This window comes from Thalassophryne amazonica, chromosome 5, assembly GCF_902500255.1.
Source record: "Thalassophryne amazonica chromosome 5, fThaAma1.1, whole genome shotgun sequence".
Lineage (NCBI taxonomy): Eukaryota > Metazoa > Chordata > Actinopteri > Batrachoidiformes > Batrachoididae > Thalassophryne > Thalassophryne amazonica.
The window spans coordinates 97,723,846-97,748,643 of NC_047107.1; the positions used below are offsets into that span (position 1 = coordinate 97,723,846).

General features: G+C 41.1%; 1 protein-coding gene across 2 annotated transcripts in view; it reads right to left on the reverse strand.

Annotated features, from left to right (window-relative positions):
• Nucleotides 1-1,163: 1,163 nt before the first annotated feature.
• The window catches only part of malt1 (MALT paracaspase 1), a 66,691-nt gene continuing 43,056 nt past the window's right edge, over nucleotides 1,164-24,798 (reverse strand). For both annotated transcript variants that reach the window (XM_034170949.1, XM_034170948.1), the window contains 10 exons: nucleotides 23,353-23,376; nucleotides 22,718-22,762; nucleotides 21,302-21,505; nucleotides 20,837-21,014; nucleotides 16,087-16,158; nucleotides 15,865-15,992; nucleotides 10,380-10,529; nucleotides 9,626-9,783; nucleotides 6,137-6,262; nucleotides 1,164-3,609 (listed from right to left, as the gene is read on the reverse strand). In XM_034170949.1, the coding sequence (XP_034026840.1) occupies nucleotides 3,130-3,609; nucleotides 6,137-6,262; nucleotides 9,626-9,783; nucleotides 10,380-10,529; nucleotides 15,865-15,992; nucleotides 16,087-16,158; nucleotides 20,837-21,014; nucleotides 21,302-21,505; nucleotides 22,718-22,762; nucleotides 23,353-23,376 (1,565 nt within the window). In that variant the 3' untranslated portion in view covers nucleotides 1,164-3,129. The remainder of the gene's footprint in view (nucleotides 3,610-6,136; nucleotides 6,263-9,625; nucleotides 9,784-10,379; nucleotides 10,530-15,864; nucleotides 15,993-16,086; nucleotides 16,159-20,836; nucleotides 21,015-21,301; nucleotides 21,506-22,717; nucleotides 22,763-23,352; nucleotides 23,377-24,798) is intronic.

Here is a 24,798-nt window from a genome sequence, read left to right on the forward strand (position 1 = left end):
TTATAAATGAAAAATATACCGGTAGATTCTCAATTAATTTACCGTAATAGAACAATTTTACATGACAGAGTCGCTCTATGTTTTAAAATGGCCACCGGAAAGAGAAATGCAATGCATCATGGGCACTGTAGTATGGCAGCCGCCCTATAGGTCACGCTGGTTGCGATAACCAATCAGAGAACAGAACACTGGACACATATTCCTCACCTCACCCAGACAATGATTGTGAAACAGCGTTATGAAGCAGACAAACACGGCGCTTTCTGTTATTCCGGGAGGGCTAACAAAACAGCTTCAACCCTTGGATATCATTGTGAGCAGAGTGTTTAAGTTGACACTGAGAGCTGCGTGGGAGCACTGGGTGAGCGACGGCGGAGGATTAGCATCTGCACTTGGAAGGAGCTGGCGTCGACACCACGGGGAGGTCATGAGCTGCGCAGGTAGGTGCTGCACGAACATCGGCAGCTGACACCTGGTGTGTATTATGGTCCACAGTGGGTAATATGTTAGAAAAGAACCGTTCAGCGATGGTGCGGGTTATGGTTCGACTCGCAATGTGGTCCGCAAAATACAAACATATTCTTAGGTAAAATGCAGCTCACGAGAGGGCACTCAAGGCTTGTGTGGATGTTGCTGCGACTTCTGACTAGCATAGAAAAATAAAAATTTCAACATTACTGATAACTTAACAAGACAACGGAGAAGGCCCGAAAAAATGCCACCAAAAAGAAAATCATACTCTGCAGATTACAGACTGGTGAAATATGCATCCGAAAACGGTAGCCATCACAATATTATCATCTGAACTTTTCATGTTAACATACCTGTATGTCCATGCGACTTATAGTCCAGTGTGACTTATTTATGGTTTATTTGTCTTTATAATGAATAAAGTGGCTGGTGCGACTTATACTCCGGTGCGACTTATAGTCCGGAAAATACGGTACTCAAATCTGGATTAATCTTTTTAGTAAATAGTACGACTATTATTCTGAACACTACTGTATCTGTGTTGAAAAGTTTGTCAAAGATCATGCAACAGTTTTGACGTAATCCTGCTAACAGTTACCCTTCATAGCCTATATAAAGTGAAACTTGATCCAGAATCCGGATCTGGATCCAGATCACCTCCAAAATTGAATGGATTCTTCCACGGCCTAATATGTATCAGTGGTGAAAATTTTGTCAAAATCCGTGCAGTAGTTTTGATGTAATCCTGCTAAAAGGCAGAGAGACAGACAGACAAATAAACGCTTTTGATTTTACGTCCTTGGTGGATGTAATTATATGATGTGATAAATATCTATATCACCATGGAAAAAAAATTTAATATTTTTTGCCATGCCACCCAGTCCAACTTGTCAGTTACACTGCTTAAACACAGATTTGTTTCAATTCATATTTAAAGAATAAAAAAATGAATACAAACACTAGCTAGGCACTGCCCGTTGCTGCATATCAAATTTGTTTCATTGGTACGTCTCTCATTTCTGTTTTATCAAGTTAGCAATTTTGAGATGGTCAAATTATTACTACAGAACATAGTGCTATGGTAACTACACTTGTCCCTTAGGGTACAAGGGTTAAATTAATAACCAGATTTTGGTGCTTGACTGCAACAGTTATCATCCATTGTACAATTCAGGCAGGTATTCAAATGCACATTTTCACATTGCGAAAAAAATGTGTGTACAGCTATCACTAAAATATAAGTACAAGTCAATAGGAATGCACCGATCCACATTCTTCACGTACAATCCCAGTACCCAAATTTAGATATCTGATACTGATACTATTCCGATACCAGAGCTCTGTTTGCTTTAATATTAATATTATCATTATTGTTGATTTTATGTGGATATTTCATATCCCCAGTTATAAAGCTTCATGATGAAGTGGTATAGAGGAGGATTTTCTTAAAAAGAAGACCTGAAAGTTGAGTTACAATTTGCCAGAAGGTACATCTGAGATGCAAGCCCAGATTTGATGTTTTGGTTCCTCAAAACAGTGCATGTACTCATATGAAATTTTTGGGGCGCCCTCCCTGTGGAAAAAAAAACAAAAAACAAACAAAAAAAAAAAGCAAAATTCAGGTGCCCTTGATTTTTTTCACAGCCAGATCACAGGAGATGAGCTCCTCCGTCGAGCTGAGCTCCCCATATTGGAGCACGTTTACATGACCATAATAATCAGATAACTGTTAGTTATCTGGACGAAATAAATCTGATTAATGGTATACATGTTTATGAACATGTAAACTGGGCCACTGTTGGGTCAATGGCTGAAGTTTCATCTCTTGAACATTAGATGATGCACCCACCCCGAATACATGTACTGTTTTGAGGTATGAGTGCATTTCGGCATTTCCAAAATGCCGCAACAAACAACTAAAAAATTAAATAAAAGTACTTAATTTACTCATATTTGAAGTCAGCCTGAGTCGTACTCTTTCTCCCGGCTGCTTTTGTCTGTCTGCCCCCGGCTTAAGAAATCCTCCTGCTCTTTAATGTGGTGCTTCTTTTAAATGATTAAGCTGGTTGTAATGTAGTTCGCGACGAAGCTTCCAACTCTCAGTACAATGGCTTTGCTTTGCTGTGTTTCTAGTATAAAATACTTTCTAATAACGGACATGTTGCCATGAAAAGTTGGTCAGCAACAGTACTCCTCAATGCTCGCCTGCTAGCTGCCTGCAAACTGCAGGAGGGACCTACCAAACGGAGGCGTGTCTCATTACTCCACATCTCATTGAGACACGCCTGCGTACGCCCCCCCGCACTCTGCAGCCAGCCAGCAGAGCAGCCAACAGCACCTGTGGAGACGTTTCAATAGAAAATATACACACACAGACACAGACATGGCTCCTGAATCGGAAAACTCTGCAGATTGCATCAGAAATGAACGATCCATGAATTACACTGGCATCGGAACTCGATACAAACATTGAATCGGCACCGTCCCTACAAATCAATATACAACTTGGTGGCTGCAGTATAAATTTTGCACTCCAGCTGAAGTAATGTATACCATGTATACATTACTGCACTATATGTAACAGAGCAGCTGTAATCCACATACGAGACATTCTAAGCTTTTCTTTTGTGGACACCTCTTTCACATTTGGCCGTGATGTCACGGCTGCTGAAACTGCAGACTGTTCATGAACACAGTCTGTAGTTCACTGATGTCATCGCTGGTTTCTATGGGGATGCTGAGCCTACCTGGCAAGCTCAATGGCCAAGCACCTGAGCTGTCAGCCAGCTGATGTTGAAAATGGCTAATATTGTCATAGTGTGTATCCCCACAGCCACCCACTGCGCCCTGAAGTTGGTCATACACGTCCAGGTGGTGGAGCTGTGGTGACAGGCGGTTGCAGTCCTGAACCTGGTGCTGGCCATGAAGTACCTGGAGGCGATTCTCAGGTCCGGGGCTGTGACAGGGGCTGTGGGGCATCAGGCAGGTCTGCAGGCAGCTATTTCGTCGCATAGCCTGGTGAAGGTCCAAACGGGCGATCAGTGGTTTTCCAATGTTGATGCTTTGGCTCCAGTATACAGGATCGTCATCCATGGCAATGAAGGTGCCCTGGAGGCACACAGTGAAAACAAGCTCCTCCTGTTGCATGCAGGGTAACAGAGAAGAATAATGTGGGGTGAGAAGAGAAACACAACATGGACTGCATGTATATAGCACTTGTCCATCTGTATCAGACACTCAAAGCACTTTACAACTGTCTCACATTCACCAATTCACACAAACACACTCACACACTGATGTCAGGGTGCTGCCATACAAGGCGCTCACTACACACCAGGAGCAACGTGTTCCTACTATCAACCACATGTTCCTATACTACCAAGGGTTAACTTGAGTACTCTTATATTCACAGATTAAGCTCATTCTGTCAAATTACAAATTTAGTGCAGTAAAACTGTATTTGCTATGCCATTCCTTCCATTTTTGAGTATATCGTATTTGTGCATCTGAGCGCCCTGGTCATTCCGTGTGAAATTCTGCCTGAAGAGGGGGTGGGTGCATGCACAATCAAATATTACATTTGTCGGACCGCCTATTTCAATAAAATGTCTGATTTCTGTTGTGGTTTGTCCCTTGTCTGTGGTCCTTATTTGTGGTCTGTCCTTTGTGTGATTTTTGTCATCATTTTCTGTCGGTGTCCTTTTGTTATTCGTTGTGTTCTCTCCCCATCTATATCAGTCATCCATGTTTGTCATCCTTGCGGTCTATTCCCTGTCCATATCCATGGTCAGTCTTTTGTCTGTGTCCTTGGGTTAACTGTTATGATCTTGTTTATTAGTCTTCCTTGTGAACTGTCCTCTATCTGTGTCTTTTGTCATTATGTTTCAGTCCTGTTAGCCGTGTATGTTTCCATTTGCACTTTGTTCACTTTTGAGTTTTATGTTAGTTTTCTGCCTGTGTTTCCTTGGTTTTGTGATTCCTTTTTAGTTGTTTTGTTTGTTCAGTTCAACACGTGTTTTTCGACCTGGTCTCCCCTATTTTCGTTCATACTCCACACCTGCCGTTTGATCATTTGTTCCTTTGCGTATTTAAGCCTGCACCATTTCCTTGTTTAGTTGCTGTTTTCGTCTCATTGGTTCTTCCTGCGTTCTGGTACTTTGATACTCTTTGTCCCCTCCTGGTTGTAGCGGTGTCCTGTTTTAAACTGTTTGATCATCCTGTTACCTCTGTTGTCTTACCTGCATGTTTGGATTCTGCCGTGTGTTTATTTTTGACTCCTATTTAATCCCTTGTGCTCACTTCATTTCTTGATCTTACGTGTTTTAGGACCATAAATCACGTGTGTTTTCACCTACCTCCCATTTGGCTGCTGCCTGCATCATTGGGGTCATTTTGTACTGCTAATCGTAACAGATTTCATCACAAATAAAAAATAAATTGCAAATACCTTGCTCGTTTGTGTCTGTTTTTGTCTTGTACAAATCCTTTTCTCATTCATGGAATGTGTGTCTTGTCAGCTGATGTCTAGCGAGTCCACCAGAAAGTTTTGCGCTAACTGAAAACTTCAGACATCAGACAGAGAACTTTCCTGATGGTTGCACACTTGATTTGTCTTGTACTTGTTTGTACCTTACCAGTGGGCGTTAAACTGCTTTCTTAGTTCAGCAGCAGAAAAAACTGTCACAGCAGAATTCCGTCTGCAACGGCAGACTGCAGGAGACAACGTCAGGTGTTGTCATTCATTCATCTACAACAGCTTTTCCGGGTTCGGGTCGCGGGGGCAACAGCTCCAGCAGGGGACCCCAGACTTCCCTTTCCTGTGCCACATTGACCATCTCTGACTGGGGGATCCCAAGGCGTTCCCAGGCCAGTGTGGAGTTATAATCTCATTTTTCAAGAACCACACGGACAATATAATAATTTACTTCACTGAAATGTTTTGCAGTGTTATATTAAAGCAGGAAACCTTGGCTCTGATGGTAGCTTCAAAGGTTCTGTCCTGTTTAAATCCAGGCAACCCTGCACTTAAATCCATTTCTTGCTGTCCATTTTTTCTCCCCATTAAAATAAAACATCTATTTACCACAGAAGACGTTATTTTCCCATCAGCCTCTCACTGAAAACAGTGGAATGTCCAGATTGTGCTGCCCTGGGCTGCCAACATGTGAAGGCAGTTTGTTCCGTTTACTTTTTGTTCACATCCAGAAGCACTGTGCACCAGCATTCTAGCCCGAGCTTCATAACTTACACAAAGCTAGCCATTGTCCCAGAACACTTCCTGTTCCTTGCACAAGACTGTTTCAAAATAAGAGCCCATTTAATCTGACTATTACCAGCGAAAACTGGTGATATCCTCACAGGCCAGATGTGGAAGAGATGAGAAAAACATTGTGAAAACTCATTATTTTTTTTGCTTTTTACGATGTTGTTGGGGGCAAAAAATTTATTTATTTTAGTTGGGTGTTTAACAAACTTTTATGAAAAAAAAAAGTAATTTCTGTTGGGCATTTAAGCAACTTTTCTTGAAAAATTGATGCACCCCTGGCCAAGTTCATGCTTGGCCACGGGTGGACAAATGTGTGAATATGGTATAGGTCATACCACTTCACATTTTGAAGTTATGAAGGATTTGCACAGCTCCCTTGTGAGAAAGTATAATTGTTACCCTGAGCTTCTGCAGTGAGCTGATTCGTGTGTAGAGACAATGCTGCGGCAGGCTGCTGGACAGAAAATAGATCCCAGTCTCCTCTGGAGTCTCCCTGTTCATTTCTTTGGGATCTACATCAAGGTCCTGGAGAAGGAAAGGAAGTAGGTGTTAAAATATGCACATTTCTAAAATAACATTCAGAGCATTTTTGTGGCTTTGTTTTTTTTTTTTAAAAAACAAGTGATAAATTATGTTGCTGGTGGAGACAATTCAATACTGAAACCATAAAGAAAACCATACTACAGCATAATTGGACATGGGTTTGTTTAACTACTCCTCTGAGGTGCTTGGGCCAATTTCCACTAAATTTGCTGCATGCATTTAGGTTAACTCAACAATTTCCTTTAAGGAGTTTCCTTTTGGTAAATGTTTAGGTCATTGGGGTCAACGATCCAAATGTTGGTTTATCTGTTCTGAGGTCCTTTGGCTGATTTCTACTAAATCCGATATGTGGATGACAGTCACCCAGGAATGTCCTCAAAAGGTTTGTTTTGAAAAAGGTCAAGGTCATTCATGTCGAAAGTCAAAACAATTATTTCTCACTCTAATGTCCACCAAATGTGGCGCACTTGTATAGGTACTGGAATTTACCCAAGAAATGTCAAATTTACTAAAGGTCAATTAATGGGGACAAGGTCCTGAGGTTCAAATGCCAAAACTGAAGAGTCATGTCCCGCCCTTATTCCAATTTGGACCAAACATGGAGCACATATGTAGGTGGGTTCTGGACTACCCAAACATGGTCAAATGTGTAAAAGGTCAACCACTGGAGTCAAGGTCATCTGTCGATTTGTTCTTGTAGCCCTCCAAGGTCCTTTTGTAGATTTCTACCAAAACTGGTATGTCAATGAAGGTTGTCCCCAAAAATTGCCATTAAAAATTAACTTGGGCAAAAGTCAAAGTCAAGAAAATTGACTTTCAACCTGATGTGTACCGAATGTGCCACACATTTCTGAGGGAGGTGACAATGCAGTGGTTAAGCAATGGGCTTGAGACCAGAGGATCCTTGGTTCAAGCCCACACCAAAATCACTAAGGGCCCTTTGGGCAAGGTCTTTAATCCCACAGTTGTTCCCGGTGTGCAGTTCCATGACAGCACCCTGACATCAATGTGGGGGCATGTGCGTGAAAAGGTGACTGTGAGGCATCATCGTAAAGCACTTTGAGCTTCTGATTCAGATGGAAAAGCGCTACATATAGTGCATCTGGAAAGTATTCACACTTTTTCCACATTTTGTTATGTTACTGCTTATTCCAAAATTGATGACATTGTTTTCCCTCAAAATTCTACTCACAATACTCGATAATGACAATGTGAAAAAAAGTTTTGTTTTTGTTTTTTGAGATTCAACTTTATTAAAAATAAAAAACAAGAAATCCCATATTCATAAGTATTCACAGCCTTTGCCATGAAGCTCAAAACTGAGCTCAGGTGCATCCTGTTTCCACTGACCATCCTTGAGATGTTTCTACAGCTTAATTGGGGTAAATTCAGTTAATTGGAAAGGCATACACCTGTTTACATATAAGGTCCCACAGTTGACAGTGCATGTCAGAGCACAAACCAAGCATGAAGTCAAAGGAATTGTCTCTCCTCTGAGAGAGGATTGTCTTGAGGGACAAATCTGTGGAAGGGTACAGGAACATTTCTGCTGCTTTAAAGGTCCCAATGAGAACAGTGGCCTCCATCATCAGTAAATGGAAGAAGTTGAGAGCCACTAAGACTCTTCCGAGAGCTGGCCGCCTGTCTAAACTGAGTGATTGGAAAAGAAGGGCCTTGTCAGGGAGGTGAGCAAGAACCCAATGGTCACTCTGTCAGAGCTCCAGGATTCCTCTGTGGAGAGAGGAGAACATTCCAGAAGGGCAACCATCTCTGCACCAATCTGGCCAGACGGAAGCTACTCCTTAGAAAAAGGCACATGGCAGCCTGCCTGGAGTTTGCCAAAAGGCACATGAAGGACTCTCGGACCATGAGAAACAAAATTCTCTGGTCTGACAGAAAGACTGAACTCTTTGGTGTGAATGCAAGGCACCATGTTTGGAGGAAACCAGGCACCATCCCAATAGTGAAGCATGGTGGTGGCAGCATCATACTGTGGGAATGTTTTTCAGCAGAAGGAACTGGGAGACTAGTCAGGATTGAGGGAAAGATGAATGCAGCAAAGTACAGAGACATCCCTAAGCACACAGTCAAGATATCAAAGGAGTGGCTTCAGGACAACTCTGTGAATGTCCTTGAGTAGCCCAGCCAGAACCCAGACCTGAATCTGATTGAACATCTCTGGAAAGACCTGAAAATGGCTGTGCACCGACACTCCCCATCCAACCTGATGGAGCTTGAGAGGTGCTGCAAAGAGGAATGGGCAAAACTGCCCAATGATAGGTGCACCAACCTTGTGGCATCATATTCAAGAAGACTTGAGGCTGTAATTGCTGACAAAGGTGCACTAAGAAAGTATTGAGTAAAGGCTGTGAATACTTATGTACATGTGATTTACTATGTTTTATTTTTAATAAATTCGCAACAAAAAAAAAACCTTTTCATGTTGTCATTATGAGGTGATGTGAATAGAATTTTATGGGAAAAAATTACTTTACGCCATTTTGAAATAAGGCTGTAACATAATATGTCAAAAAAGTGCAGCACAGAACAAGAATCGGGTCGAATGTTGACTTCTTGGGTAGACATCCAGACTGTTCTGGTTGCTGCATGCCTTGTGCAGAATTAAAAATAAATAAATAAATAAATTATAAATAAAAATACAAAATCTCTTTCACACTTGTCATTTATTTCAGAATTTATTTTTTAAGACGCTAAAAAATTCTAATGAAATCTGTGAAAGTATAAAAACCCTTGGACAGTTCACCCATAGAAGATGTTACAAGGCCCACCATGGCCTTATATTAAAGGGTGACAAGCAAGGGGGGGATTATCATGTTTAATTTGGTATTTTTGTTTTTTTCCCCTAACATTTGTGCTATGAAGAAATAAAAAATGTTTTTTATGAAATTGTGAACCTTTCCACAATTGTGTTGATGAGAATATTTGTGTTATTGCATTAAAACAATTTAATCAGCCTTGAGTTTGCTTTCTGAGAAAGCAAGGCAAGAGAATAGCGCTGTCAGGCCTGAAACTGGTGTGTAATCTGTTCTGATGTGACGGTGCAGCCGTTCTCTGGAGAGATCTGATCTCCCTATCCATATTGATGGAGCTTGAGAGGTGCTGTAAAGAGGAATACAATGAAATCTGTCCTGTCATTTAACCCATCCTAATTATTGTTAGAAACAATCAAAGATTGCTGGAGCCCTTGCTGTCTTCATGCCCATGGGTACCATTTTCTATTTCCAATTAAATTTGATCTTCCCGTTTCCAGAGAAGGCACCAGCTAGACTTGGATGTGAATGAGAAATGCTCCTCCTCATCTATATCACTGTATGAAGCACTGACCTGTGAGAAGTCTGTGACGTGAGCTTGGCAGAAGGACATGTCCTCAGGTTTCTTAATGATGTGGGTGTAAATAACAAGCACATTGGAAAACTCTGCAGCAAAACCCAACTTGATCTGAGCACCACAATCAAAATCTAAACACATAGTCTCAGGCAGCTCTGAAAAACAAGAAAAAAAAAAATTAATCAGGCACATGTTGCTTTCAGCTATCGCGCTCCTCCTCGCTCATGTTTTGCTGCCACCTGCGATCAACAGTGCGGTTGCCATGGTGTGTATAAAGCCCCATCCTCACTTTCACAGATATATATCCTGGAAGGGTACAGTCTGCAACTGTGACAGGATATGACGCTCAGGGCTGCCTACATGTGCATGTGGACTTGTAGTGCATGAAGAGCAAAACCAACTGTAGCCTAACTATAGCACATCCATAGTACAAATTGTAGGACAATCGTGAAATTTCTGGAAAACCTCCCGCTGATGTCACAGCAAGTGTGACAACGTTTACAGCCAAAAAAAAAAAAAAAAAAAAGGAATTTTTGAAGATCTTGAAAATACTGCCATGGTTTAGACCATGGCACACTCCAGATTCATCACAGAACTCCTCCCAGACCCTCTAAGATTTTCCGTGATTTCAGACAGTGATATACCAGGATGCATGTCTGTGAAAGTGGTAATGGGGCTAAATGTGGTTAAATGAACATAAAATGTGGTACTAAGGTAGAGTATATAAATGTGGGCTTGAGGAAAAACTCACCATGAGCCTTTGCCCACTGACGGCTCTGTGCCTGGACAAGATCAGCGGTGTCACCAGGCAGAATCGGATCGGTCAGAGCTCTCCTCTCAGACAAGCTGCTACGGATCTCCAGAGCCTGCTTCCCCTTTGTGGCATCAAACTGACCCATGTCTAAAGATAAATTATAAACCACATCAGCTTAAAAAACTAAAAAAAAAATAACCTTTACCCCACATTAGAATCCAAATCTCGAAGTGTTGATTTTCACTGGCGCTTTTGCGTCCAACCAAAATATTTGTAAAAATGGAGTCAGACCATTTTATTTTGCAGCCTCAGTTGGGCAACAACTTTAAATTCTTAACCACTGAAAATATTACTTAAATAAGAATGTAGCTGCCGATGCAGCTGCCTGTTATTTCAGCTCTGCCCCCTCTTTTCCTACTTTCGCTATTTTTAATATTTTTTAATAGTGCTTATTTGTCTTTATTTGCAGTGGGTGGTACCCTGTGTAAATATGCAAATGGGAAACCCACTTTTGTTACTCTTGTGATTAGTTTCATGCTCCTTTCGGCACTATTTGAGGCAGTGTGGGGAAATCCCTTTGTCTGGAACCCAGGACATCCCATTGTTTATAGCTGAGATCAGCTGCTTGGACAAAGAGACTATGTACTCCTGCGCCCTCCTCCTTATCACTGGAGACTTTAACCACGCCTCCCTCTCCGCAAAGCGCCAAGAGACCATATATAAAGATGAAAAAATGTATGATCAAGGGATGAATAGGAGCATTGTGTCCAGGCCAGATATATCAAATGCCCAGGTGTGTGCTAAGGACCAAACCACGCCGTTCCATGGTCTTCATGAGGTGGGAGGTCAGGGCAACTGGTCTGTAATGGGCTGTTTCCTTGGCGTGCGGTGTTTTGGGAACCAGGACCACACAGGAGGTCTTCCACAGGGTGGGGACCACCCCCAGGCTGAGGCTCTTGTTGAAGATGTGGCTGAGGACCTCACAGAGCTCATCTGCACAGGTCCTCAGCAGCCTCAGGGAGATCCTATCAGGTCCTGCTGCTTTCCTCTGCCTCAGCCGCAGGAGCTGGCCTCTCACCTCTGTCGGAGTTACAGTGAGGGGGAGGGAGGGGGGAGCTGAGGTGGGCTGGTGCTGAATACAGTCCGGGGGGAGGAGGGGCAAAGTCCGGGGTGCAGTGGAGGTGACCGGGTGAAGAGGGTGGGGGGTCAGAGGGACTGGAGGGCTGGCTGCTGGAGATGTGTGGAGAGTTGGGGGCAGGCAGTGGGGCAGGTGTGGAGGAGCCAAAATGGTTAAAGTAGCTGTTTAGCTCCTCTGCAAACCGAGAATCTCCATCTGCAGTCCTGCTGGCACCCAGCCCAAATCCGGAGGCCGTCTTGAGGCATCTCCGCATGTCCCTGATGTTGTTCTGGGCCATACTCCTTCTTGACTGCACAGATCTTCCACTGGAGCGCCTGTTGGGCTCTACGCTGCTCCTCTCTGTCTCCCGAGTTGAAAGCCCTCTTCTTCTGGTTCATCAGGACCTTCAGCTCGGGGTCACCCAGGGGTGGTTGTTGGGAAAGCACCGTACCCTCCGGGTGGGCACAGTGCTCTCCACTCAGAAGTTCATGTAGTCAGTGACACACTGGGTCAGGCCGTTGATGTCTTTACCATAAGAGTTTTGAAACATGCTCCAGTCTGTGGTTCTAAAACAGTCCCTCAGCCTCACAGTGGCCTCTTCAGTCCAGAGTTTCACTGACGTTTTTTGCACTGGTTCTCTTCTCACCCTGGGTGAGTATTGGGGGAGCAGATAGACGAGATTGTGATCCAAGCGTCCCAGCGGGGGAGGGGGGTGGAGGTGTAAGCGTCCTCCACATTAGCATAAAAAGGTCCAGTATTCTATTGTCCCTGGTTTTTTGTGTACATTCTGTTAAATCGGTGTGTGTGTGTGCATACAAAGATATACATCTCCTACAAAGTGGGGCAGCTGAGTGATAGCAGCAGATACGAATCTTTACTGTTGGGTGGGAAAATATATAAATATATTCTGGTGATTTGAAAGTACAGGGTTGGTTGTTTGAGCAACCCAAACAAATGTAAGAGCTGGTGATGCGTTCAGTTATCAGATATAGAGAAATGCTGCTGAATGAGAAGCTCGGTGGCTCAGCCCGCAGAGCAACACATTTACGTTTATGAATGTTTTTGTTGTGCCAAGTTTGAATCCAGCTAAATGGAAGTTGGCAGAATTTAAAAGGGGTTTTTTCCCCCATTTGTTAGTTTTGACATCTTTTGCCATGGTGGTGTGGCTGTAATTTTGTGTTCACTAAATGATCATATTCGCAGAAGATGTGGTATGTGACTTGGTAGTAAGCAGAAATGCGTTAGCATGTGTGTGACAAATCAGGTGAGAGTTGTTGCTGCTGTGATGTAAATGCAACAGCAATCAGTTAATTTGAGGAAATGTCATAGGTATGATAGTTCTGGTTAATTCTGTTATGGAACAATTTGTCAGAGGTATGTTAGTTAGTACCAGATAACATCGGGCCAAGACTGGCCTCCAACCAGCTAACACCAGGCTCTGGCGGCGCCAAGCTATCACTTGGCTGGGCTTGAGCTTGCCCAGCGGCGGCTAAAAACATCGGGATGGGCCCTGTAGTGTTGGACGGAGTTATTGCGGCCCGGTAGACTAAGGTAAAATAGGTAAAATTTTGGAAAATGGTATGGATGAATTAGAACAGTGTATTGGGATGGAAGAGGTGGTCGTATTGGGATTAAACATTAAACATCAAACATATGCTAGGGTTGCTGCCCTTGGCAGCGGTGCCAGTATGGATGAAGACACTCCAAATGAAATCAACTCCCTGGAGCAACAGGTTGATTTTTCTCTTCTATGGGCATCCACGTTAACAGTAATGATATTGTAGAGTGCCATTCAATACCAAAAAAAGACAAAAATTCTAAACCCGTTATTGTTATACGTTTGCAAACAGGAAATTTAAGAACGATTTAAGGCAAACAAAAAAGTTGAGGAACTGAAGTATATGTAAATGAACATTTGACAAAGATGCAGATATGCAAGGCAAGCCAGAGCTCTAAGAAAACAGAAAAAAAAATACAAGCAACTTGGACCAGGAACTGTAAAGTATGGATTAAATTAAATGGATCTCCGGAGGAAGCAAAAATCATCATGATAAGAGAGCTCTCAGATTTGGATCATTTTAAGTGACTGGTTCTTAAGGAGAACGATGCTCATTATTGGTTCTTTTTCACTTATTTGGTGTGATTTCTGTTATAACTGTTGCTAGTTTTTGTCTTTCTTTGGTTATGGGACAAATTTTGCATAAATTTATACCGTGTACGTATTTATATTTAGCAGCTAGACTTTCTTTAGCCACATTTTTGGTTATTGGATTGGTTAATAGAGCGCTTCGCTCTCAGACTGCAGGCTTACTTGTAGTTCCTAGGGTTTGTAAGAGTAGAATGGGAGGCAGAGCCTTTAGCTTTCAGGCTCCTCTCCTGTGGAACCAGCTCCCAATTCAGATCAGGGAGACAGACACCCTCTCTACTTTTAAGATTAGGCTTAAAACTTTCCTTTTCGCTAAGGCTTATAGTTAGGGCTGGATCAGGTGACCCTGGACTATCCCTTGGTTATGCTGCTTTAGACGTAGACTGTGGGGGGGTTCCCATGATGCACTGTTTCTTTCTCTTTTTGCTCTGTATGTATCACTCCGCATTTAATCATTGGTGATCGATCTCTGCCCCCCTCCACAGCATGTCTTTTTCCTGGTTCTTTCCCTCAGCCCCAACCAGTCTCAGCAGAAGACTGCCCCTCCCTGAGCCTGGTTCTGCTGGAGGTTTCTTCCTGTTAAAAGGGAGTTTTTCCTTCCCACTGTAGCCAAGTGCTTGCTCACAGGGGGTCGTTTTGACCGTTGGGGTTTTTCATAATTGTTGTGTGGCCTTGCCTTACAATGTAAAGCGCCTTGGGGCGACTGTTTGTTGTGATTTGGCGCTATATAAAAAAAGAGTTGATTGATTGATTGATTGATTGGATTATAATTTTTTATGTCAACTGATTGTTATCAATTTACTCTTGCACAGGAGCTCAGTTTAAATTTTTTTGATTACACTGAGCATAGATTTCATATTATTATATATAATATAATAATATAATATAGATCCAGATTGTTTTTTCTTAGAAATATTACTTAATCTTAAAAATATTACTCATCATTGCAATTATTTTTCTGGAGAACAATTTAAGAATTTTCTGTGTTAAATGGGACATTCTCGATTATACACTTTAATAGCAGAAGTATTTCCATGAACTCATCAAAACTTTAGGATTGTTTAAATAATGCAAATAATTTCTGAGATGTGGTTAAAAGATGAGCACACTGACACTGCTCAGTTTGAGGGTTATGATTTTTTTTTGTTACTAATAGGACGAATAAACGGGGTGGTGGGGTGGCACTTTATGTTAGTTCTACTTATCACTGAAAGTTGTTCAGAATATGTGTTCTTCTTTGGAAAATATCATGGAATGTGTTACTGTGGAAATTAAACACGAAAAATCAAAAAAATATAGTTAGAAGCTGTGTCTACAGAGCACCAGAATCAAACATTTAAAAAAAAATGTAGAAAAGCTGACTGAAATGTACAACTTTATTAAAAATAATAAGCTTTTATTTGTTTGTGGAGACTTCAACATAGACTTCTTAAATCCTCATGGTCAAATAAATATAACTGAATTTATAAATTCTGTATTTTGTATGGGAATGTATCCAGTGATTACCCATCCAACTAGGATAACTGCAAATACAGCGACACTTATTGATAATATATTGACAAATGTTGCCGTGGGGAATATAGAGGGGGGATTACTTATTACTGACATCAGTGATCATTTGCCGGCTTTTGTAATTTTCAATTCTTTAGCTGATAAAATTGAGCATACTGAAAGTACAAATTTCAAAAACAAAATAAGAGAGGAAACTTTGGAAAATTTTAGAATGGATTTAAGGACTCAAAACTGGAGTAATATTTATGTTGAGGACATTGATCAATCTTATGAATCATTCATTCCTAATTTATATAATAAACATTGCCCTTTGATGTTAAAAGTTGGAAATAAGCATAATGTTAAGCCTTGGATCACCAAGGGACTGCAAAATGCATGTAAAAAGAAAACTTTTATGTATAAGCAGTTTTTAAATCAAATGACACCTCTTTCCAAATGTTGTAATACAGACAACAAACTAAAACCGACCAACCCCCCCCCCCCAAAAAATGGGATGTCCTCCATTCTTTATGAATTACATTGATCTTGACGTGCAGCCAGCTGCAAGACCAAATCCCAGGGACAGTCAACAAATTACCACGGCAAAAAAAACAAAAACAAAAAAATGCTTTGATTAAAAACTCATGGTTGGGACCCAAAAGTTCAATTTCTGCCTAAAACTATGCTGAACCATAGCATATACTTTTATGTTCTGCTTTCTTGATTACCCTCAGCAACTCTGTCCAGCACCACAGTGATCTTCTCATCGTCAAGTAGTCTTTTCTTCAAAAACTTGACAAATACACCATTGGTGAAGCCAGTGGAGCTCAGCTCAAATGCCTCAGCATCTTGGCACCTGAAAAGAGAAAGAAAGACCTGGACTTTTAATATTATGGGAGTATAAAAAGTACAAATTACATTTTAAATGTGCAGCAGCAGCTCAAACCTACGTAGCATATCCAAAGACGATGTTGGCTGTAACTCTCAGGACAATGTTGTGAGTGCTGTCATCGTGTATATTCCTGGAAATTAAACATTTAACCATCAAATAATTACCAAACAGTTCTACTTTGTAAACAAGTTCACTGATTAAAGGTAAAGGTTTGTGAAAGGTTTCTTCGTGGATTTTCCTACAGCACCTGAATGGATGCAGTCTGATGCTCAAAATGTTCCTGAAAACAAGCCTTTTTTAAACAGTTTGGTTAATTTCTTTAAGAGTACAAAGTGTTGAAGCCAAACCACAGCCTAGTGGAGATGACCACATGGCCTCTGAAAGGACATGAACACTGTTCATAAAATTTTTCACAAAGATCAATTTATCAACACCAAGTATAAACCACAACGCTCTATTAGTCCATGAGTCCTGAGAGCTAATTTTGACCTAATTGGTCTCATCTAAGGCAGGGTTGGGTAGCAAGAGCCAAGACAGTGCAGGGTTTCCTTGCAATCAATCACCTCAGCAGATGGTTTTACTGATGAACTCCTCTCCTAATCATCTCTGAAATCACCTGCTAAGGTGATCAGGAACAAGGAAAACCAACACTGAAATGGCCCTTCATGGCACACTACTGCCAACCCCTGGGGACTAAACAACATTTACAATTCTAAGTACATCATTTCCTACACAAAAATGTATGAAAATCTTGTGAGTGGCAGCTACAAGCAGATACACAGGGGCCAAAATTAAAAAAATGATCCAAATATGCTGAAAAATCTATAACATTATTTGACCGATCATAAGATTTACAAAAAGGCAATTTGTACTGTGTATGTCTGAAAGTTGTGGAGTCATGGGGGGAAAACTGCAAAAATGGTGGCAAAGGCCAATTTCAGTTTGTATGGTTGTGCTAATAGAACTGAAGAAATGCTTTTGACTGTTCTGAATGCTTGATGCAGAAAATAATGGACAAACAAGGTTAAGGTCCATTAGATTCAATGATATATGACATGTCACCATGTAACGTGATAACCAAGCATAACAGATGGTGCAAGCCATTCTTTTATCAAAATACTATTAGCTCAACAAATATTTTGCATTACGTTTAACCAAAACTGGAGCTATTTAAATTTCTAAACACTATAAAAACTGAAACCTTGAGTCATAGATAGTCCAAACTATAATTTTCTGGTATGTTTATGATAAGACAAAAACATGTGGTACACTTTCAATATGTCAGGAGCATTTTTAAATTCTGACTCCTGTGTAACCCACTTCACTGACTCTTACCTGGATATACACTCACTGGCCAGTTTATTAGGTACACCTTGCTAGTACTGGGCTGGACCCCGTTTTGCCTTCAGAAGAACTCAGAGATGTTCATCCATATTGACATGATAGCATCACACTGTCACCCATTCAACCAGTCTGCCCATTCTCCTGTGACCTCTGACATTTTCATCCACACAACTGCCTTTCAATGAATATCTTCTCTTTCTCAGACCATTCTCTGTAAACCCCTAGACATGGTTGTGCTTGAAAATCCCAGTAGATCAGCAGTTTCTAAAATACTCAGACCAGCCCATCTGACACCAACAACCATGCCACATTCAAAGTCACTTAAATCTTCTTTCTTCCCCATTCTGATGCTTGGTTTGAACTTCAGCAAATCGTCTTGAGCAGCTGCCATGTGATTGGCTTATTAGCTATTTGTGTTAACAAGCAATTGAACAGATGTACATCATAAAGAGGCTGGTTGTAGCTACTACACTGGGAAGGTTCGTATAGATTTTTGTGTAAGCCACATAATGAGGCTGGATTTTAAGTGTTTAATCACCTTAGGTGACACCGACAATCTGCTTGGGCTGTGGAGTATATGAAAAGCCACAAAATAACACCTGCAAGCAGAGCCCAAGCGGCTTGTCTTTATATCTGCTGGTTACTGCAGAAACAACTGAAGCCCAAATAAACTTGAACTGTAGTTAAAGACTGTAAGAACTCGCCTCAACAAGATACTCGAACTATACATCTCTCTGCCCGCAGAGTAATAATTCACCATCAAAATAATAAAAGGTCCTAAACCCAAAGAGGAAAGTAGCCACAGTGCACAGTGAAGGGAAGCTTTCTTATGGAAATATGGAGAAAGTGATTTTATTTTAACTTTAACTCACTGGTAGGATTAGAGTGTTAAAAAAAAGTAACCACTGACAAAAACAAAAGCTAATTTCAAGTAGATGAGTTATACACAACCAGTAGGTTCTTGAGAAATTTAAGAGTTTGAGTTTGAGCTTCAGCTTGAAAGTGGATGCAAAAACAAGCTGTGCAGTGGGTATAAATCCACTTGGCGCATGTCTGAGCGTGCACAGTTATTAAAAGCCCCATTTTCACAGGACTGAGACCTATGTAAGACCTACAAGACCATGACATGTCAACTCTCACAAGCCTTGGCCAGTCTCTGTTGTGATCTGCGTTTACACAAAGCTTGCATTGTGGCTGAATTTTGCGAGTGAAAAATATGTTAATATCTGCGATCATTGATGCAACCCCATGCAGACTCAAATGAGGGTCTGTACGACCCATAGGATCAAGTTGAGAGTGAGTTGAGACGTGAGAGTTTATCAAGACTGAATACGAGACCCATGTATCTGTTAACTGGTTGCACAACTTGTGCGAGTGTTTTTTTAAACGGTTCAGTACTCTTGCACACCTGTTGGAGACGGATAGAGAGTTATGGCGACCAAAATGGATCTTTTTTCCAACCATGGAGACCCCATTGTGACCAGCCTGCAACCCTGGTGGGAGTCAGTGAGAGTGACGGGGAGCAGAGGCCATTTTTCATTCGCAACTCTGTCATGAACTCAGTGTAAACAGGGTGTAAGCAGCGGGAAATACAGACGTAAAACCAGGCGCTTGCCATAAAGGGAATGGATTCATGCATTCATTAGGCTTGGGTGTATTGTCATCCAAAAATAACATCAATCTTTTAAACTGGAGTGTGTCACGTGTACCATGAGGTGATATGCCAAAACTAGATGAATCTGAAAGGATTTCTGTCATGTGAACAGAGGCCACCACAGGACAGCTGTCACCAAAGTTCCATGAGGTGAAGCAGTGCAGCAGCAAATTGAAGTTTCACAGTTTTCTATGAGTGTTTATTCTTATTTTGCTTAAAGGTTGTTTTCAATTCACTTTTGTTGTGTAGTTTAAAGGGTATAATGTCTGTCTGTCTCTTGAGGGAGCAAGATAGTAAGATATTTAAATCACAAACATTTGTTCACTTTGCAGCCTCACATCACAGACACTGATGTCAAATGCACGTCAGTGAGGTGCAATGATTTGAAAATAGCTGCATATTAATATCAGGGTTTTCACCCAGGATTTTTTTTTTTACAGCAAGGGGGTAACTTAGCATGTAGGCGCGAGTATTGTAGGAGGGTCCGCGGGCATCCACCCAAAAAATTTTGAAATTTATAACCCTCTGAAACACTATTTCCTGCATTTTAAGAGGCTATTTTGTGTTGCTAACTGGGACATTAAATAACGTGTGACACATCCTTTAAAAATGCAAAAAGAAAACCCAGAAAAGTCCCCTATGCTGGTTAAATCACAGCACAGGGGCCCAAATCACAGCATAGGGACCACTATGCTCAACTGTGGTGTCGAGAAGCCTGAATATTGTCATTATTTATCATATGTGTTACCTGAACATGTGGACAGGTGTGTGCATGCATGACAGAGACAGAAGGAGTGACAGAGAAAATAAAAATATTTTTTCTCCCCCACTAAGTTTATATGTCTGCATTGGTCATAATACACCATCATACACCTCGGGATACACCTCAGGACGTGAACTCACAATCTCCAGTATGGGAGGCGGGTGCTCTAACCAGAAGGCTAAAACATAGGCTCTGGCCTTATGGTCATAGAGTCCTTTTAGCTGTTGGGGAGTGAAGTTTACAGACTACTATTTCACAGTGACTCCTGCTGGCCTCCATCACACTAGCGACTGTGACGATATCTGCAGGCAAAAAGATTGTACATGTGTTGTGAACCTGCTTATGTAAGGCGCATCTGATTGTTGAGGTTTTTTTTAAAAACCTTTATTTAAGCAGGTTAGTCCCACTGAGATTTAAATTTCTTTTACAAGGGAGACCTGGACAATTCTATAGTTTCCAAATGACCTAACCTGCATGTCTTTAGGCAGTGTTGGACTTTAGACATGGTTTTTGGTGGTCTCAAGCACAACTGCTTTCTGGTGACAGATAATATCAACGCTCCAGCACTGTGTTTGTGTGATTTAGAGGATGCGGGTTCTGGGTTTTAGATGTAGGACTTTTAGGTTTCTGGGACTGTGACTGAAAACATTGTGTGCTGTGTAACCTTTGTCTGTTTGCATCACCCGTTATGCAGTTTCATGGTTGAGTGGCACAGAGGATTTCTGAAAAAGTAGATCTCAGATATTTTTTTCAGAAGGCACATGGGAGATTTGAATCTCAATTTGATCTTCTTTCTTTTACAAAAGTCATTCTCTGTTCAAATCTATGATGAAACCATGAGCGGTGGTACAACAGACACTCTATGCACAGTTTCTCTAATCACATCCACAAAAGCCTACTATAACTCCTTCAAAGTTGTCTTGAAGGGAGCATTGACATTATTAGCATTACAGTACCGTACTGTTTGAGATGTGCTTTCAATTCTTGTCTCTTAATTCCTAACATATGTTAAATTTAAAGGTGCAGTCTGGTGACCTGAGCATTCACCTCTTTCTGCACATGTCCAACAGGAAAACATTGAGACCCGTCTCCTTCTCCTGCATCAATTTAAGGATACTCTGCACACACAGACAGTTTGCTGACCGGTATGGGTTTGGTGCATCTACTGGCACCATGAAACTGTTACCGTAGTTCTCATACCCATGGCCAGCATAATACAGCAGACCTAGAGAAGAAGGAAGAAGAGATTTAGTCTGATAGTTTGGTGTAAAACAGGGGTCACCAACCCTGTTCCTGGAGAGCACCTGCCCTGCATGTTTTCCACATCTACCTACTCAAGTCACACAATGTTTTTTAAATGGTGTTTTCCAGCTCTTGAATGGCTGAGAACACCTGATAGTTAGAAAACATGCAGGGCAGGTGCTCACCAGGAACAGGGTTGGTGACCCCTGGTGTAAAGGACCAAAGAATTGTCTCGACGGAAGGCTCAAAGAAGTGAATGGCACGTTTTACCATAGACCCCCTTATGAAGAAGCAACAGGAACTCGTCAACAGCATTTCTCATCTCTGACTCAGTGAGGTCAAGCAGTGACACCACCTTGAAGTTTAGTTGCCGTAGGAGGTTGGTCAGGTCATACACATCCACCATGGGAGCTTTGAGCTGCGGGTGGTTCTGGTAGGACAGATTGCCGATCAGCAGTGCTACTTTGTCAGTCGCTGTAGAGGAACATGGGGGGAAAAATAACGCCTGCTTTCAAACTGCAGAAGTGAAACAGCTCATATGATGTGCAATCATGTAGTCTCCATCAGGGAGCTGTCTTTTTGCAAATGAAAAACAAATAAAGGTTATAAGTACATGAAGTAGCAATGATAACATTGTATTTGCCCAAACGTAAAAGAGCCATGACTGGAAGGAAACCCCCCACATATTTTTTAATAAATTCTTAGCAGCTGTTGATGACTGTTCATAAAAATAAAATAACTAGTGGAACAGTGCAAGGGTTTCTCTCCCCAACTGCTGATGTGTACATACAATCCCAAATCAGAAAAATATGGGATGATACAAAATGCAGCGATCCTGACATTTACTTTGACTTGTGTTAAACTGCAGACCATATGAACCCAAAATATTTCATGTTTTACGTGGTCACTTCATTTCATTTGTTAATATAGACCAACTTCTGCATTTATGGCCTGCAACACATTAAAATACAATGCAATTCTAAAATATCCTTGGCCCGATGAGCATAAGAATAGGAAACAAACTGTGACCCTTTGACCTCTTAAAATAGGTCCAGGTTTGCCATATTTGAACTTGTCCAAGGTCCATGTCCCAAGAATCTTCTCTGTGAATTTGAAGACCCTGGCAGTAATAGAACTGGACTTATGCTGAGCACAGACAGACGGGCGGGCAGATGGACAGACAGACAGACTGACGGAAGGCCTTCGCAATACCCAATAGCCATGTTTTGACTTTGGGTAAAAATATTTGGGATGGGGCAATTTATTTGAAATACATGGATTAAATCATCATTTTTAGAGCCAGTTTTCTTGAAACAAGTCAGGGGATGGATACATGGACATTTCCAAATCACCAAATATGCTTTGGACTTCATTTACATCAATCATTAAATACAAACAGTATGGTACTGTGGAGTAAATCTGTGTCAAGTTGGCAGTCCTGAAAAACTTAGTGATCATGCTTTTGTTTTGTTTGTTTGTTTGTTTTTTGCATTTTCCACATTGTCCCAACATTGGGGGTTGAATATGATACGTCAAAGTCTTGTCTGTGATGATAAAATGACCCCATACTTTTCAGAAGTAATTTCAGGTTTAAAAAAAAAAGTGTAAAAAATACACACAGGAAAGAACACTGTGGTCAGACTTTGATCTTACATAAAGAAATGTGTTGCAGAGTAATGCACTTACCATAAAGCTGTTCAGGAATACTGTTTAAGAGGAACATGTCAGAACCTAAAATTGTAATACAAAAAAAAAAAAAAAAAAAAAAATCACATAATTAAAAAAAAATTCTCAAGAAAGTTAGGTCAATATATATTTGGACATTAACAACATTTCTGGAACACAGCGTACTGGTGTTGAAGGCAAATATTTCACTGACAGTTCAGCAGATAATGGTCTAGAACTGATTTAAATAACAAGCCTATCTTCAAAAACTGAATGACCTTGCACAAAATAGACAAGTAAGGAAAGCCACCAAGAAACCCTGAAGAGGTTATGATGAGTAAGACTTTGTGTACAATGAATTTTCCTGATTGCTTCAACGGTCACAACTTTATGAGAGTATATGGCATAGAGAAAAACCTTTTTAAAATGAAGGGCTGAACTTTCCAGAAGGCATGTGGGCGACTCAAGTGTAGTCTGCCGTTCACAGCCAGTGCAGCGTGTAAGGCAATCAGAGTTGTCTTGGTGGCTTTTCTCACTAGTCACCTTACTTTATGGATCATATTTTGTTACAGCTATAATAACTAAAGCTTTGTCAATCTCTAAATTTATATCACCCTAACTGCAAACTACAAACACTTGAGTACAGTTAAAGTTACCTGCTCCAAGAGCGTAGACGTCATCTGAGGAAAGAAAAAAGTGAAATATGTTACCATAATGTCTGCAGAGGCATGTACAAAGATTTTCTTCTCTATATCGGTATTTCTAAAGTTTGTCCTTCAAACTCACTGTGAAAAAAAATCTCTACAACATAGACATTATTATTATTATTATTAATTTAAATTAATAATGTAATAAAGATAAGTACCTTCACATCATGTATTTTAAAGTGCTTTATAATACAAGACAAAATAAATAATGAGACAGCAAAACAAGAGACAAATTTCAAAGAAATAAGTCACTGGAAACAAAAGGAAAAAATGTGTACATGGGTGCAAGCAACTGAAATTTTTTTGACAGATGTTCTGGGAGTACAAATTATGAAAATAAATGGTGCAATTTGGTGCATTCTGAGAGCACTTTGGTCAATTTTTCTTGGTTTAAAACACAGTGGTATTTGACTCATACTAGAGTAATATGTAATATAATAATATGTAATATATATATACAAAAATATACACAAAAATATAAATGCAACACTTTTGGTTTTGCTCCCATTTTGTATGAGATGAACTCAAAGATCTAAAACTTTTTCCACATACACAATATCACCATTTCCCTCAAATATTGTTCACAAACCAGTCTAAATCTGTGATAGTGAGCACTTCTCCTTTGCTGAGATAATCCATCCCACCTCACAGGTGTGCCATATCAAGATGCTGATTAGACACCATGATTAGTGCACAGGTGTGCCTTAGACTGCCCACAATAAAAGGCCACTGTGAAAGGTGCAGTTTTATCACACAGCACAATGCCACAGATGTCGCAAGATTTGAGGGAGAGTGCAATCTGCATGCTCGTCGTCCTCATCGGGGTCTCGACCTGACTCCAGTTCGTCGTCGTAACCGACTTGAGTGGGCAAATGCTCACATTCGCTGGCGTTTTGCACGTTGAAGAGGTGTCCTCTTCACGGATGAATCCCGGTTCACACTGTCCAGGGCAGATGGCAGACAGCATGTGTGGCGTTGTGTGGGTGAGCGGTTTTCTGATGTCAATATTGTGGATCGAGTGGCCCATGGTGGCGGTGGGGTTATGGTATGGGCAGGCGTCTGTTATGGACGAAGAACACAGGTGCATTTTATTGATGGCATTTTGAATGCACAGAGATACCGTGATGAGATCCTGAGGCCCATTGTTGTGCCACATCCAAGAACATCACCTCATGTTGCAGCAGGATAATGCACGGCCCCATGTTGCAAGGTTCTGTACACAATTCTTGGAAGCTGAAAATGTCCCAGTTCTTGCATGGCAGGCATACTCACCGGACATGTCACCCATTGAGCATGTTTGGGATGCTCTGGACCGGCGTATACGACAGCGTGTACCCGTTCCTGCCAATATCCAGCAACTTCGCACAGCCATTGAAGAGGAGTGGACCAACATTC